Raw genomic sequence first — 17,502 nt, forward strand, 5'->3', positions numbered from 1 at the left:
AAACCAGGCTGCGCTTCCTCTTCCTCCTTGAATGGGTTGTGGGTTCTCTCATCCTTCAAGTGTTTCAGATCCCTAATTTTAAATCTGCTGATAGGCAAAGCCGTGTATTTAGCACTATGGCCTTTTTTCTCCTCATTGTGGTGACTACCCTGCTGGGTGCTTTTTGATTCTTTGGGGTGAGACTCACTGAACCGATTTATGTCTGTTTTCATAGATTGAATGGACTGTGGCAATTCCAGAAACTTTTTTTTTTTTCCTTACTGTTTGCTGTCCCACCATCTACCTGCTTGGTGGATGAAGGAAAGGTCTTTGAAATGATGCTAAAGATGTACCCAGTAACTGCAGCTGTGGAGGCTGCATTTTAGTAGGGTTGCTTAGATGATTGGAGTTGGTCAGTTCTGTTTGTATCTTGTTCTCATGCTGTAGATGGAGGAATGGCAAGCATTTCATCAGGTCAGAGAGGGTGCGTGCAATCCTGGACATTAGCTGGTGGGGTCTAATTTTACTTTTGGGGGAGACAATGATGGTGTGTTCATATAGTCTTTTTAGGCTACAGGAGTTCATGGAGTGTCTTTTCCATTGGACCCTGCAAAAAACGCACTAGTATCTGCTATTTTGACTGACGGAATGTAATCTGTTTCCCTTGACTTGTTAATTTTTTTTTTTCTGAGACTGAGCAGGTGTTTGAGTCTGCCTTCCTTACAGAAAAGGATTTATTTTTCACTGGTTTATGAAGTACTTCTAAGGTTCTCCTTGACTTTCTTCTGTTACTGAGATGGTGGACCTAATTTAATGTCCAATGTGAATAGCATCTTCTTGCTTTTAAACATCTGTTCTTTTCCTATGGGAGCGTATTAGTCTGGCAGACACTTAAGATAACTTGTAGCTAATATAACTGAAAACTGCTGTGCTTGTACAACTTCTTTAAAAAGAAAAAAACGTTTTTTCAGATGGAACTAGGTGTGAAGATGTACTGCTTTGGTGGTGTCCTGGCAGGGATCTGCTGGTTTTGCCTTGCTGCTCTATTCCTGCCCTTTAGTTAAAACTGGTAAAATATATTTCACATAAACCACTGAACTGATTTGGATGCAACATAAAATATTTGGATAGTTGTACTTGCAGGGGTTTATCTGTATTTTTATAACAGAACAGCTAGCAGAGCTGCAAAAATTGGGAAGTCTCTGAAGCATGGTCTGGGGAGGTAGGAGATTAAGCTTTGGGGTTTTTTTAACTGATTGTATATTCTGTTTGTGTGTAGGTATGATTTCATTTTTAGTTACTTGATTGGCTTCAGTAGCATGAAGATAAAATTAAATTTAAAAAACCAAAACAGAACCAATACTTCTCAAAGCTGTTGCCATTCCTGCTGATTTTAAATAAGTGATTTGTTGGCTAATATTAAATATGAATCTTAATATAAATTCTGCTTAGTGGATCTGTGACAGGAGAACCTAGATATGAACTCTTTACAATTAATAACTGTTCAGAAACACTTTTAATAGAATTTAAATAATTATGTAAGATACACAAGTATTAATTTATAGTTTTCTTTGTATTGCAAAATGATGTGGTTTAAATTTCCTCCAGACCGCAAAATATAAAAAAAAAAGAAAATATAATGTCAGTCTAAAGAGATTGAAAACTTGGTGTCTGTTGTTTTCTAACAATTGATTGATCCTTGGTTTTGTCTCTAATGCTGGAATACTTTGAAAATGCTCCAAGGGAGCATGTATTTAGTATTTTCTTGCTGTTTAGATAGAAGGAGATTTTGGTTACTTCATTAATGAGTATTTTGGGAGGAAATGCCTTTGAACTAGTGAGAAAGCCATCATTTAAGTTCTGTACTTAGAAATTTTTTTTTTGTCTCTCTTCTACCCCTGCACCTTCCCCACTTCTCTTTCCCCAGTGAGCATTTGTCCTGCTCATTCACCTTCTTCTTACATGGAGATAGCAATGTTTGCACCAGTGTGGAAATCAGTCAGCATCAGCCTGTGTACTTGCTTAGTGAAGAACACCTCACTCTCGCCCAGCAGTCTAACAGCCCTTTTCAAGGTAGGTTTTGCCAGTCAGTAGTGAGTATTAAAATGAATCAGTCCTTTGGGGTGCTCAGAATGAGGACTTCTGGCAAAGACACGAAGTGGGAGCAGAGATGTTACTGTTTTGTATTGATTACACGTTCTGCCCAAATGTCCCCTGTCTTGACATTGTCAGAACCCAGTTGGTGTGTCTCAGCTCTTCTGCAGGTGGATGATTTCCATATTAATCTCCTGGCATGTAGCCAAATAATTTGTCTTCACGACGCAATAAACTTAATTTCCAAGTACTGTCCTGTTGGTGACTTAAATATTTTGCATTTTCAACATGCTTAATAACCCCACATACCTTCATCAATCCGTCTTTTAGAAATCCATTTCTGACTCAATGTACTCACCCTGTTCACTCCCCCCACCCCTTTTTATTTGGTTCTTCCTTGCCTGTAAATTCCTTTGGTTCCACCAGCAGATGCAGGCTATGCTCTCGAAGACAAAGGAGCGATGGGGCCTGAATCTGGTTAGTGGGCTGTTTGACCATTCCCTGTCTTAGACACACTTGTGTTGGCTATAGGAATCGGTTCTCCTGCATGATCACACACTGTGCCCTTGTTTATTAATGCTCGGTGTCCAAACTTGCTTTTTTTTGAATGCAATTTAACAGTAGCTGTGCTTTCCTAATAAGGACAAGACTAAACATGAAACAGATTACTTCCCTGCATATACGTTGTTGTTGTAACTGTACCAAGCGGAATGAAAGGATGAGGAAACACCTTAACTCTTTCAGAATTTGAAACAGTGTTTCTTTATCCCACCTGTAAGACAGAGACTCCTTGCTAGCCAAGATGAAAACTTGCTTGTTGCTTGTTTAAATGGATTAATTAATAATTATTATTGTGGTACCTTGATTCTTACTGTACGCATAGATTTAACAATGCTGTACCTATTACCAGAAACCTGTGCAGTATAGTAAAATGTGATTAGGGTGCATTCTGACTTACCAATGCTAAGTTGTTTATAAGATGTGGCTGAAATAACAGTAATGCTATTTCAGTGGGGAAGAGTGAGTTTTGTTTAGATATAATCTCCGATGTATTTTTATTTATCTTTGTAGTTATTCTAAGTCCCTTTGGATTAAATGGCACGCTCACAGGGCAGTCATTCAAGCTTTCTGATTCATCAACAAAAAAGCTTATTGGTGAATGGAAACAATTCTATCCTGTCACTTCTAACTTGAAGGAGGGATTTGAGGAAAACCAAGAAGAAGTGGATTGGGAGGATGATTCTTTAGCTGCTGTTGAAGTCCTTGTTGGTGAGCGCTCTGATTACCTTTTAATTACTGGAATAAGGTTTGCAAGTTCTGAACATGAAGGTGACCCTATTTTACTCTTTTTACAACTGTTTGCAACTGCTCTTGGTCTTTCGTTTTTCTGTTTAATGTCCAGGCCTGTCTAAAATGAGTTGTTGCTTAAAGTGGTTTTTGTGGACCTGTTACTAGGAGATGTTTACCTTTATATGCCCTGAGAAGCAGTGTTGTTTTAAAAATAAAAAGATAATAAAAAAACCCTAGACTATCACTGTTGACATCTGAGATGCATCAAAAGCGTGTTGTACTGTTTCAGATTCTGTGCAAATTCAAACAGAACAGACGTGCCTTTCAGAGATGTCTTCAAAACCACAGTCCTGGAGAACTTAATGTACTCGGGCACTGCATTTATCTGCTGCTGTTCCTAAAGTCTAAGCCCCTGGGACGCAGTAGTTTGTTCCTCTGCTGTGGGCTGTTGACCTTTGATTTGCCAACTAATGTAATCATTGCTCTGTAATGAGTGTTACAAGCTTGTGTTGCAGTGATGGCTGGAGACCCTGGTGATGATGGGGAGGGAAATGTTGGTTTTATGTGATACTAAAGAGTATGTTCTCAGTCTTCTTTATCAAACCAAATGATATGTAGATGCCAGGGCGTGCTCTGTCGTTATATACATAGCCCTTTTTATTCATTCACCCAAGTCTTCTGCATAAAGCAAACCATAAAGTAATGATAAGGATGACGACAGAGACTTTTTGACCACAGATAATACTTTAGTAGGTAGAAAGAGTAGGTAATCTTATGAGTGACTGGTAAGATGATCCGTTTGATGATTTTAAATATACATTTTTGGTAAACAACTGTAAGATTGACTTGTTCTCTTTTTCAGCTGGTGTGCGAATGGTATATCCAGCATGCTTCGTTCTAGTTCCTCAGACAGACATCCCTGCTCCTAGTACTGTAGGGGCATCTCACTGTTCAACTACTTGCTTGGGTGTCCACCAAGTGCCTGCTTCCACAAGAGATCCTGCCATGTCTTCAGTAACTCTGACTCCACCGACATCCCCAGAGGAAGTTCAGACAGGTATGATAAAATTCGCTTCTGCAGATGGGAAATAATTTTGGTGGCTTCTCCTTTAAATCTGTCAGTGTTTGAAAAGGATTCAGATATTCCCTCAGTCATTAGTGAGCAAGGTGATGTTTTCAGCCTTTTTCACAGTCCAGGGAAGATTCTTTGCAGTTAAGTTTCCAGTAAGGCTGTGTGCCCTCTGAACTGCGTGTGAGTAGTGGTTATGGTAAACCGCTTGAAGTCAAAGCGGGTAAAGCTCACTGTTAGTTTCAGGTGGCTGTACATACAGCAGTTCTTGTGCAGAAGAGGTTTTGTTTGTTTTTCCCCCAAGGTCTTCTGTTATCTCATTAGTTTGACTTTTTTTTTTCTTTTAATAATACTGTTAAATTTTCTAGCAGGTAGCTTTGTTTTTTCAGGTCTATAGTTTCTTGGAAGATAAAGAATAACTAGCCCAGTTATAACAAATGTATATGATGCTCCCCCCCACCTCCACAAGGGAACCATGTCATAACAATCTGCTACTATACTTAAATTTTTCTATTTGTTTTTATTTCCTGATAGTGAGTTAAGAAGATGTTCCTGTGGTGGTTGAATTGGAGTAATAGTGGTTGTGAGTGTATTACCTCATTGCCTAAAACTGTTTCCTCTGGTGCTGCTTTTCAGTTGATGCTCAGTCTGCCCAGAAATGGGTGAAGTTTTCTTCAGTTTCTGATGGATTTATCTCTGACAGTACTAGCCATCATGGTGGCAAAATACCTAGAAAGCTAGCCAATCAAGTGGTGGACAGAGTTTGGCAAGAATGCAATATGAACAGAGCACAGAACAAGTATGTACTCATTTTGTGAAGCTAAAAATACCCATGGTGGTGTTGTTCGTTGTAGAAAGTAGTTCTGTTAAAGATACTGTGACCGCCGGTAGAAGGCGCTTTACTCTGCGTAATAAAACATTTTAAAGAGGTTAAATTGTTCCTAACTAGTAGTTTGTTTAGTTATCAGTTTAATATGTTAGTGAAAGGCTATTTATAATTTCTTTGCTGAATCCTGTGTCACAAAACTGCTCCTGAGGTTTGATAGAAGGTAAAGAAAGAACGTATGTTGATCACAGATAACTCTCCCGATATTGAATCGTAGGAGGAAGTATTCTGCTACATCAAATGGCTTGTGTGATGAAGAGACACCTGACAAGGTAGCAGCCTGGGATTTTGTTGAAGCCACGCAAAGGACAAATTGCAATTGTTCAAGGTACAGTACTTGGCAAATCCGCAGTCCAACAATGTACATTGAGATTGAAGTGCTCAGGAGAGGGCTCGTGATGACTCCTCTAGGAGTAATTAAGCAATAGCTGCTTGTAGGAAAGCTGTAACAAAATTTGTATCTCATATCCTAAATGTCATTGTAGGTCTTGAAACTCTGCTGAATAAGATAATGTAGAGTTTTTAGTCGACAGAATCATCTGAGTGGACCTACTGACAGTTCAGTAGCAATTCCTGAGGAGTCTTGGGCTGGCATTCCCTAGGCCTGTATATGGGTAGAAACTCTCTCATGGGCAACTTGTTCAGGCTGCAATGGAAAGGAAATGCCTATTTATTTAGGAATTAAGAATGTTTTATAGAGGGCTGTGACATTAGCCTTGAAGGGAGAAAGGTGTTAATCAACAGCAAGATGATTGTAGCATTGTGTCTTAATGGATATGAAAAAAAAACAAACCCAAAATCTGCTTGACTTCTGGGGAAACATGGCATTCTATGGGTGATTGTATATGAAACTGGTTTTCTGCGAGTTGTTTGCCAGTATAAGTGTTTTATATTAGCTGGGGAAAAAGAAAAGGATCAAAACACAGGGGAGAAGTCTGGATTTAACTTCCAGTTTTGTTATGACTTTTGTTTTGAAACTGTGCAATGACACAGACTGTTAATACAGTTGTTTAAAATAAATGGAAACATTAATGTCAGTAATTCTCAATTTCTGTGTTTATGGCAGAATACTAATCTTTAGGTGACTGAGGTGTTGCAAAGGTTTAAGTGCTTTCTCTGACTTAAATGTTACGCTGATTACCTTGCAATGAATATTGTAATCTTAAAAGAAATTGATGTCTGGAGGATGTAGCAGTTTGAAAGAAATGCATTTTTTCCTCCTTTATTGAAGTGGTTGGTTTAAGGTCTGTGGAATACTTGTCTCCTGAGAAGACCTGGGAAATAGAGGAGGATTAAATATTCTGTTAAAGGAGAATTTAGATATGATCGCGCTGGTTAAGAGAAAACAATCAATTAACTGTGTGAGGTGTGTATTATAAATAAATAGGCAGTTGCCCAAAGAGAAACTGTAAAGACTTAAAACCCCGTATTGTTCTCTGTATTTTGAATTCTAAGTGGTGAAAAACGTGTATGAGAGTTTAAAGTAAACATAGATTTTGATACCTCTCACCTTTTTATTCTTGCCGAATCCTGATTTTTAGTACGAGTTGCATGCTTCTTAACTTTCCTAATGGAAGAGTGGCAAAGAATACCCAGGCACTAAGGATGTACGTGCAGTTCATAAACACTTCATTCCAGACTCTGGTATTTCATGTCTCTCATTCAGCTGGATGATCTAGAAAGTTGGCATCTTGAGCTTGAAGATGAAATGTTTAAGCTCAAGTGCATTTATGCAGGAAAATAAACAACTGTTTTAATGCAGTCGAGACATGAGTTTTTCTTTTTTCCACACTTGCTAAATTTGTAGGTAAATAGCTGCAAAATAGCTTTTATAGGACCAAGCTTGGCTTCTGGATTCTTGACGTTAATTTTCTTGGACAGCACTATTGGTTGGCATTGGTGCTTCAATTCAAGAAGTCATTCACTAATTTGTATGTTTTTCTACTGATTCATCAGTGTTACCAGAAGTTAAAAGCGACAGTGTGTTCATGTGGCTATCTTTCTGTTAAAAGCAGTTATAAAATACTGTCTTTGGTTATGATTATGTTGTGTGTGTTTGGCTGATAAGACAGCTTTTCCAAGTTTTTTTTAAATGGTATTCTAAAAATCTTGCAATGCTACTTAAATCATTCAAATTAAGTTGTGGTTAGGAAGAGGCAGGTTCACTTCAGAATGGTATCAGTTTCTGACTTCTGTAATTGGCTGTTTAATGGCTTAAAAGTGAGTTCTTATCTAGTGAAATAGAACATGATAGACATATTTGAAAGATTAATGCGAAGTATTTTCCCCTATATTAATTCTGCAGGCACAAAAATCTCAAACCAAGAAATTCAGGTCAGCAGGGGCAGGCACCACCTGTGGGCCAACAACAGCAAGCAGCTCCAAAGCACAAGACAAATGAGAAGCAAGACAAAGGGGATAAGCCACAGAAACGCCCTTTGACTCCTTTTCATCATCGTGTATCTATCAGCGATGATGTTGCCATGGAGGCAGATTCAGCAAGTCAGAGGCTTGTGATGACTGCACCAGACAGTCAAGTGAGATTTTCAAATATCCGAACTAATGATGTAGCAAAGACTCCTCAGATGCATAATGCTGAAATGGCAAATTCACCTCAGCCACCACCACTTAGTCCTCACCCGTGTGATGTTGTTGATGAAGGGGTAACTAAAGCTCCTTCTACTCCTCAGAGTCAACATTTCTACCAGATGCCAACACCAGACCCCTTGGTTCCCACAAAAACAATAGACGACAGACTTGATGGCTTGTCTCAGACTTTTCCAGCTCAATTTCCAGAAGTTATAGAGCCTACAATGTATGTTGGTACTGCAGTGAATTTGGAGGAAGATGAAGCTGATACTACCTGGAAGTATTACAAAGTTCCAAAGAAAAACGATGTGGAATTCTTACCACCTCAGCTTCCAAATGATAAGTTGAGAGATGATCCAGTAATACCTGCTGGACAGGAAAATGTAACATCAGTTACAGAGTAAGTAGTGCTTAATACTGTAGTAATAATGTGAGAAAGTGAGGAAACCCAAAGGCCAGAGGCGGTAGTTTCTTGTTACAGGCAGGCTTGTCTCTGAAGCATAATGTTGTTCTCATCAGCTTGAGCAGTAATGCTGAGTGTGTGAGCGTAACTATCTGTGCTGCCTGTGTGCGAGAAGATAATGCTTATGAAATGTGAGCATGAAGCAGTCAAATATGTAGTAAGGCTTTCCAGCTTTTTCTTGTTAGAACTCTGATTTAGCAAGTGGCAATGAAGTTTATATTTCTACTGTAAAATGAATCTGTAGCTAAATTATGCCTATTTGGGACTTAAACTCCCAAATGGGAGAAAAAACATGCTTAATACCTGCTTTCTTCACTATTTGAAGATGGATGGTGTTGGCTGCAGACTTACCCTATGAAAGATAAGGTTTCTTCTACCTCAGTTCTGCTCTTGTCTTTATTCAGAAGAGCTCTCAGAGTTTGAAAGCTGGTTTTTAAATGGCTGATGGGAACAATGAGGAAGCTAATCTGGTTTGCTGGAAGGTGTTAACTTTGATGTAGGCTACAACGACTTCCTAATGTCAGAAATTTCTCTTTGGAATAAATAACATACTGGCATTCTTTCACATGGTGCGTTCTCTCTGGTGTTGTTCAAAAGGCTTAAGGGTTTGAGGTTATCATTCAAAGAAAACAAGTGACTGGTGCATCTGCTGTTACTGCTCTTGGACCTCAGGTCATAGGGAAACCCTGGTTCATGAAACAGAATTTATCTAACTTGAGGAAATATTGAGACAGTCAGACCAGATCCTTTTTAGTACCTCAGCCTTTGAGCCTACAGGAAATGTATTTGAGAGCATTTATTTATTTATTTTAACATAAGCTAATATTGTTTTGAAATAAAGTATTTGTAGTCTATAACTATTCAAAAAAAGGTTTTTGTTGACTAAATAGAATTTTATTTCTGAAAGCCAGTGTTACCTAGCAGCAGGTTTTAGTGTTGTACTCTGCTATCTGTTTCAATCAGGATAAAGGAATTGGTCACTTTTTTGATACTGTCCAAATTTTAGTCAATTATGGAGCTTAGAGGCAACGAAGGAAAAGAATTAACACTAGTGGCTTTAGTGTGAAAACTTACATTTGAGCTGTGTTTTACTGCAGAATGAATCAGTATGGATTTTCTTTACCAGTTAAAGCAAAACCAGACTCCCGAAGAAAGACAGACCACCACTACGACAAAAAAAAACCCAAACCACCACCAAACTGAGAAATAAAACCTGTAAGAACAAAAAATCTGAAACAAACCCACTTGGCCTTCTGGGTTGTGTCTCCTTTGATGTTGTACTGCGTAGGAAATTCTTCCTGTCATCTGTCTTTTACAGCATTTTCTTCTGAGGACACGCTGCAGGAAAAGGATGGGAATGGGAAGCAACAGGGGCTGACAGGGCTGTTAATAGCAGTGTAAACTGAATGTGGTTGGGACTGGGATGCCGAGGTGACAAACTTTGGCTTAGAGTTGAGATCAAGGGATAAAAAAAATGCATCTCGAACGCATCTGGAGTTGCATCTGTCAGCTCACTTGCTGTTGATCGTTTTTGGTCCAAAGCTTTTTGTTTTACCTGTTTAGGTGAAAGGAGACTCTTAATGTGACCGGTATCAAATTGTTGAGTTGTGGTGTGTTGTTTTGTGTTTGGTTTTGGTTTTTTTTGGAGATAGTGTACTTTAGTTTGTGGTAGATGAGCTGAAGCAGCTACTCACAAGACTGAAATTTTATGTTGATTTTCTGTTTTGCTGCTGGCAGTGGAAAGCCGCTGATGGCAGTCACATTGACTTTGCTGCGTAGGAAAGCTGTGAGAAGGAGTAAATGTGCTGTAGCTGTTGGTCTGTTCTTGTACATGTTTTCTTAGCCATATCTTTTGTGTTCACTGTCTAAGAGTTTACATTAGCTGGTGCATGTCTCAACTCTTTCAAGATGTGCATTTATAGGATTTTTAGCACTTTTTTTTTCATTGAATTCATTTCCTCCAACCAGACAAAGATATACTCTACAGCAAAATTTTCTTTTTTTTTTTTTTCCTGTTCAAGACATGGACTTTTCTTGTACAGTTTCTAGTTTGATTTAAAAACTTACTGAACTTCCCTCCCCGAGTATCTGGATATTAACTTCTCTTCCTCTTTGATGGTCAAAAATGCTGGATACTCCTGCTTGCTTTTGCTGTGTATTAGTCGTTCCCATCTCTCTCTTTTTTTTCTTTTTTTCTTTTTTCTTTTTTTCCCTGATGGTAATTTTTGCAGGATTTGGAAAAGAGGAAATCCTCAACTCTGTCAAGTGCTACTCCAGACGTAAATGCCGATGGTGCTTGACACAGCCACACTCCTTGCACTGTTGTTTGGGTCGCTGTGCTGTGGTGTTCATGCCTAACAAGATTTTATTGAGCATTGATGACCAGCATGGATGGATTTGATGATGTTGTTGGCTGTGAGGTGTTTCTTTGGAAAGCTTATTTCTAGGAAGTCTTCTGACAAAGCAAAACTGTTTGTGTCCTTTCTTATACCACGCAGTTGACAGGGATGCACAAGGCAGCGAGGAGGACGCTGAGGAATCAGCGTGGCTTTTTGTGTGCAGAATTTCAGGGTTGAAGTCTTTGAATTGTTCTGTATCACACTTTTTTCCTTTCTAGTCTCTCAGAGGAGAGATGTAAGCCTATCTTATTCTAAACTCCAGATTAGTGTCTGCATCTGGGCTGTCAAAGACAAGCCCTACTAATTGTGAGAGGCATTAGTTTCTTAGGGTATAGCATTTCCTTTTGGACAGAGGCTTGAGAAGGGGAAGAACAGATATGTTGGATCCAGTGTTTGAACTTGAAGTATCCCTCTAAGCTTCATCCTTGCAATGTCCATTTTTAATTTCGTGCGTGGGACTTAAGTAAATGCTTTTCACTGGTCATTCTTTTACTGTATGGGAGGAAGAGGGTCTCGGAGCAAGAAGTAGTTGTGTACCTACATTAGTCTGACACTGCTGAAATACTTGTCTTGTTTGAAGGAATACCTTCCTCACATGGTGCCTTTTGTATACCAGGATACATAAAATAAAGTTTTGATAGGGGCAGAAGGGAGAGGGGCCTGCGTATAGCTAATAATTATAGCATAGTTTTCTACTTGTCAGTATCTCTTTTTGTTGGTGCAATGTTATACCTATGGATACAAAAACTTAATTTCTGTGAACTTATTAACTCCTTCTTTGGCTCCAAATGTGAAGACAAAAAAATGATGACAAAGACAAATGTGGTTTTTATCATTCTCATTAGTAATCTAGATACTGGTGTTTTGCAAGCTTCATTTGTATTGGTATAAGTGATACAAATGACTACTAATGGTAGTGGCATCTGTATGCTTTAGTAATGGTTATTTCTTGGGCTTTTTGGAGAGCCAGGCTCTGTGAAAAACAGAGTGTATCGGTCTGTTAGACGCAGCCGGGTATTGGGAGGGTTGGCATACCGTTTACACTTCAGTGAATGAAATGTTCAGGAATTAGATTCTTCAAATATGGAAAATTCAGTTTTAATCACTTCTTTCTGATAATTTGTTTGAATGTGGATGGGGAATGGCGATGAGTAATTTTTTTAGCCTGGAGAGTTTCTTTTAGTGGCTATAGATAGTTTAATACATCTGCACTTTATAATAAATGACAGCTATGACCTGGGATAAATTACTAATCTTTATCTGGATTGACAGTGCTTGAGGAGAGATGGGCAGAATGAATCACACTGCTGTATCTGATGTATGTGAGGAGGTTATATTAAATGACTAACGATTTAATCTTTTTCCCAAAAAGTTTTCTGAAACTGGGGTGTAAAGGAAGAAAGTGGAAAGGGAGAGTGAAGTTAACCTTGTAAAGGCTGTGTGATAGCAAAAATATTTCCACGTAATAAATAATATTTTGTGATTTTTGTTTCCACATAAATAATATTTTGTGATTTTTATTTTTCTTCTGTTCAGATTAATGGTGCAATGTAGGAAACCTTTAAAGGTTTCAGATGAACTGGTGCAACAGTATCAGAGTAAAAACCAATACCTAGCAGCAGTAGCAACAGAAGCTGACCAGGAACCTGAAATCGATCCTTATGCCTTTGTTGATGGTGATGTGGAATTCTTATTTCCTGATAGTAAAAAAGACAGGCAGAACATTGAGAGGGAAACCGGGAAGAAACATAAGGTGAGTAAAGGACTGAGGATACAAATCAGTGATGAGATTAAAATGAGTTGCTTTAGTCGCCAAATGTAATTGAAATCCTTTTCTGATATTTATAAGTACATTTAAAAAATTGTATTCTAGCAGAAATGGTCAGTGAAATTATGCAGCATGCCTCTAACTACACCTAAATTTTTTTTGGCACACTGGTGGGGCTGTTGTGTTAGGGTTTATGGCTTATACTGGGAGAACAGTGCTGGGTCAGAACAAAAATCAGTCTGGCTCAGTAGCCTTTCTGTAGAAATAGGTAATAGCAGGTGCTTGGGAAGGGAGGAAGAACAAGGCAAGTGCTTTGTTCACGTGTGGAAAGGTTTAGGGGTAGGTGAGGTGAAAGTTGCTTGGAGAGTGAATTCAATTTTCTTTCCTTGTGTTTTAGGCAGTACCAACTATATGAGGTTCTACTTAAAACAAAAGTATGCTCTCAAAAAAAGGAGAATATATAACTGCATTGGGAGCTAGTATAGGAAATAAATTTGCTTATTAGGACCAGTTGTGTGTGTGTATGCCCTCCTGGTATCGAGAGTTCCATTCAATAGCTAGTATAATTAATGTATAGCATTGATATCAAGTGTTTTTCAATAAGGTGTTGTAGGAAGAATCCATAGCTTGCTTTTTACATTTATCCCCAGCACAAAACCTAAGATCTACATTCTTCTCTGTGCTCATCATCTGTGTGTTGCTAGCATGTTGTCTGTACTCCAAGCTTTCCTCTACCTGAGCAAGTACCACTAACCAGACCTAGAAGGATAGTGAGAACCTGGTACTTCTGATATGTACAAGAATTCCCATGGGGAGATAAAATGCCCCTCACTTCCCCAATTAATTTAAGCAAACTTTTCTACCTGTTTAATTTCTTTTTTCCTTTTAATAGGGTGAAGATGGGACATCTAGTGTTACCGTTTTATCCCACGAAGGAGAGGATGCTATGTCTCTATTTAGTCCTTCTGTCAAGCAAGGTAAAGGGACTTTTTTTTTCCCCTTCTGTTTTAATTGTGCTATGTTAATGATCTGTTGAGTAGTCAGTAGATTCTAGTAGGCTACTAAGTTTTTACTTTCTGGTTTGTATTTCCATGTCCCTTCAGAATTAAGAATCTGCTTGGAGCACATTTGCTTTGTTGTACCTTGCAAATAAATGTTGGCTATAAAATCCAGATGTCATAAAGTTGAAGGGACCTCACTTACACATAAGATTGTTGAGTGGAACTGAGAACATACTTCCCCATGCCCCCCCTCCACCCTGGCTGTGGAAATAGTTAAGATGTCTTTATTATATTGCCAATGTTTTTGTAATGTTTGTTTTTCTTTATAGATGCCCAACGTATTGCTGCTCATGCTCGCACTGCATCAACTAGCCTGTTCCATGAAACAGACTTAGTGGTCTCTTACACTGACCTTGACAATCTCTTCAATTCTGATGAAGATGAACTAACAGTAAGTGATGTGCAAAAGTAATGGCAGCTGCTAGACAAAAACCTGCAAGGAATAAGTATGTCTTTTTGTGGTTTTGGGTTGGGGTTTTTTTGGCATTTGTAGGAGAGTTTGCAAAACATGCATATAAGCAAGTGCCATGGCTTCTCTGTAGCAGACGTACTGTTCTGGTTGACTCATATAATCATATTTTTGATACAAACAAGCTTTTGATCTTAAATCCTTACTATCCAGACAGTATATGCTTCTTGAATATGCCTTTAGTTATAATTTTACAGATTCAGCAGTGGTACTAGTGCTGTTTGCCGGTGGTCTGGTTTCTGTTTAACTAGTCAAGAAAGGTAATACTGAAACAAACAAAAACTTCTGAAAGAGAAGAGGCATTTAAACACGTGGGTGTTCTGCCAAATAAGCTGCTTCATTGCAGCAGCTATTATCTTGGAACAGTTTCTCTTGCGTTCTCTGATAGCTCTGAACCCATTATCTTTCTAGTTTCGATTTCAATACTGTTTGTAATCAGTTGTCTTTTCTGAACTGTGCTTTGCTTCATGCTTAGTCCTAAATCCCCTTACCCAGACAAAATGCCCATCAACTTTAATGGGAGCTGTAGCTGAGTAAGGACTGAAGGATCTTAACAGCCGTCAAAGGTCATCATTATATAAAGCAAGTGTATTTGCTCTTAAACATGGAGACTCTTATTTTCTATAGTCTTCAGTACTGTCTAAACATTGTAAAATATCTCTTGTTCTTTTAATTTCAACGGCTTTTCTTCCCTGTACCTCTTGTTCCAGGATTTGTATTTCTCCGTCTTTTCTATTCCTGTTCGTATGGTAACATCAGTAATGTTAGCATGGCTTTGGGAGTGTGTATGTTTTTTCTGATAGATTGTGGGCAACCCTATTTAGCATTTTTTAATGTGTCTGCTAGCAGGCTGAGAGTTATTTTATAACTGGTCTTTCATTTTAATAGCATCGTGACTTGATGGGAGAGCATTCTCTGAGTTACAAGTATTAAGGGAGGACAAGTGTAACCCCAACTACTAGCGTTGGGCTTCTGATTTATTTTAGTTTTTCTAAATATTATACAAAATCTCAGCTTTGTAAGTCCACTACACATGAAAATTCCCATTAGCAGAAAGTATGAACATGTGTTTGTGTCTGCAGTGGTTTTATTACAATACTTTTCTTTCTTAGCCTGGCTCTAAAAGAACAGTGAATGGCGCTGATGACAAATCCAACTGCAAAGAGGCAAAAACAGGAAATCTAGACCCACTGTCATGCATAAGTAAGCTTTATTTGTTTTTTCTAAATACAATACTAGCTCTAAACATTTGGTTGCTAATATGTTGTGGGAATTTGGAAACATACGCTTCATTTGCCCTACTGAAATTTTAAGACAAAGGAAACACTTCAAAATATTTTCATGCTCTAAAGCCTACTTCTAATCTGAATTTAGGCACTGCAGATCTCCATAAAATGTATCCAACTCCACCTTCATTGGAACAACATATTATGGGATTTTCTCCTATGAACATGAATAATAAGGAATACGGCAGTATGGACACTACACTTGGAGGAACAGTACTTGAAGGGAATAGCTCTACTGTGGGATCTCAGTTCAGAATTGAAGTAGATGAGGGTTTCTGCAGCCCCAAACCTGCTGAAATAAAGGTAGGTAATGCTGATAGTCATGATAAATGTTTCTAACAATTATTATTCACTTTATTATTTAATCCTGAATACGAACTGTGGGAGATGAAGTACAGTTTGTAACTTGCGTCCTGCATTATAGCGGGGTAGGTAAAGCACATTCTAGTAAGTAGTGTATAGTATTTTACCACTTGAACTTCAAGAAAGAGTAATATGTAATTAGCCATTAGTAAGCTGAATGTGTTTTGGTAATTGTAGTTCATTGTTTGTGTTGTGTTGGCATATTGCTTTTTGGAGAACCATGGGTGTGAGTGATGCATATATAAATCTTTCTGTTTTGCAGCTATATCAGGATTTAATATGAAAGAACTACTGGTTGAACTTGGTCACATTTTTTTGGAAGCGTTTTAGTTGCTGAAGTGTTCTAATTTACATGCTGATGCTTTACCGTGTCTGACTTCTAGGATTATTCTTACGTTTATAAACCTGAGAACTGTCAAGCTTTAGTGGGATGTTCCATGTTTGCACCACTGAAGACGCTTCCCAGCCAGTGTCTTCCACCCATCAAACTGCCAGAAGAATGCATTTATCGCCAGAGTTGGACTGTGGGAAAGTTGGATTTACTTCCTCCAGGACCTGCCATGCCATTCATCAAAGATGGGTATGACCTGTGCCACAAGTGTTTAAGCTTTGTAGGGTGGTCAGTTATCCACACTATAGGAAGTACCACTAAATGTTTTTTTATGTAAATGTGTAATGAGAAATATTTGTAAATACACACTGTGTTTATACAACTGACAAGGGCCTTTAAAAGAAATCCTTACGATTAAACCTTACTGTAAGAGACTGTCTTCTCAAATAACTTCTTAACTGTGCATACATTTTATTCGTTGCCTCATTTAAAGGTTTCTTGGGGAAGCTTAATGGTGCAAGTCCAGTTTTAATAAGTAATGAAGATGGTAACAATCAAGATAAATGTAAACTTGGGACTTATTTTTTGCGGTGGTGTTGTAGGTACTGTAAGGGCTTAGTAGGTGGTGCTTCTGTTTCTTAAATTATTTTCTTAAATAGCAGCAACCTCAGCTGTACTGGGACTAGGAAAACATTTCCTTTGATTGGAAGCTATGCCTGGTGCGACATTGCCTGGTAACAGCAGTATTGCAGTAGGCATTTCTGTAATCTGCATTTGGTAGTGATGGTCTTGCTGGTAGCTTTTGAAGAAACTATTTATTCCTCTTTCTCTTCTGCTTTGGTAGCTGGTATAAGTACGTAGCCTTCTTGTTGCCCAATCCGTATATTGAGAAAATGGCATTAATATTAAATCTTGGAGTCAATACTGATGTTGCTTCGGCTAGGCTCATACATAAGCAGTATGTTTCCAGGTCTCATTAGGCTTATGGGTCTTTGGAGATACTCAACTGCTGAGGGAAAAAAAGCTAAACATTTCCAGGTGATACTTTCCTCATGTGTCCAGCTGAATCTGCTGTTGATAGACCCAATATGTTTTTTTTAGTGTGTGTCAACATCATGTGTAAATAAAACATGAACAAAAAAAGGTGTCCATACAACTATACAATTTATAATTTATTCTGACCACACTGGTTTCCTGAAAGCTTTGTGCAAAGGAAAAGACAAAAGGAGGCAGGGAAAGATTCTTTAACAGTGCTGTCAGTGGGAGTCCTGCAAAGTCATTTAGAGCAAATGCTCTTGAAGTTCCTTAGGGAATTAAAATCTTGCTGTGGATTATGAAAGACTAGTTTAAAAAAAGCAAATATTAATTAGGAAGGTCCTTTTTTAGAAATTTGAGACTTAAACTTCAAAACCAGTATGTTGTGTACTGAAAGTATTTCCTTTTTGTGGCTACTAT

The 17,502-nt window shown here is 38.3% G+C and overlaps 1 protein-coding gene across 3 annotated transcripts in view; it reads left to right on the top strand.

Annotated features, from left to right (window-relative positions):
• Positions 1-17,502, top strand: part of MED13 (mediator complex subunit 13) — a 56,838-nt gene that overhangs the window by 25,578 nt on the left and 13,758 nt on the right. The window contains exons 4-16 of one of the 3 annotated variants that reach the window (XM_075440498.1): positions 1,907-2,052; positions 2,500-2,550; positions 3,145-3,342; positions 4,226-4,420; positions 5,069-5,231; positions 5,536-5,646; positions 7,624-8,307; positions 12,306-12,522; positions 13,430-13,514; positions 13,868-13,989; positions 15,180-15,270; positions 15,442-15,656; positions 16,100-16,296. In XM_075440498.1, coding sequence (XP_075296613.1) covers positions 1,907-2,052; positions 2,500-2,550; positions 3,145-3,342; positions 4,226-4,420; positions 5,069-5,231; positions 5,536-5,646; positions 7,624-8,307; positions 12,306-12,522; positions 13,430-13,514; positions 13,868-13,989; positions 15,180-15,270; positions 15,442-15,656; positions 16,100-16,296 — 2,475 coding nt within the window. The remainder of the gene's footprint in view (positions 1-1,906; positions 2,053-2,499; positions 2,551-3,144; positions 3,343-4,225; positions 4,421-5,068; positions 5,232-5,535; positions 5,647-7,623; positions 8,308-12,305; positions 12,523-13,429; positions 13,515-13,867; positions 13,990-15,179; positions 15,271-15,441; positions 15,657-16,099; positions 16,297-17,502) is intronic. The other 2 variants (XM_075440499.1, XM_009945811.2) reach the window with 2 other exon arrangements.

Source organism: Opisthocomus hoazin, chromosome 20, assembly GCF_030867145.1.
Source record: "Opisthocomus hoazin isolate bOpiHoa1 chromosome 20, bOpiHoa1.hap1, whole genome shotgun sequence".
Taxonomy (NCBI): domain Eukaryota; kingdom Metazoa; phylum Chordata; class Aves; order Opisthocomiformes; family Opisthocomidae; genus Opisthocomus; species Opisthocomus hoazin.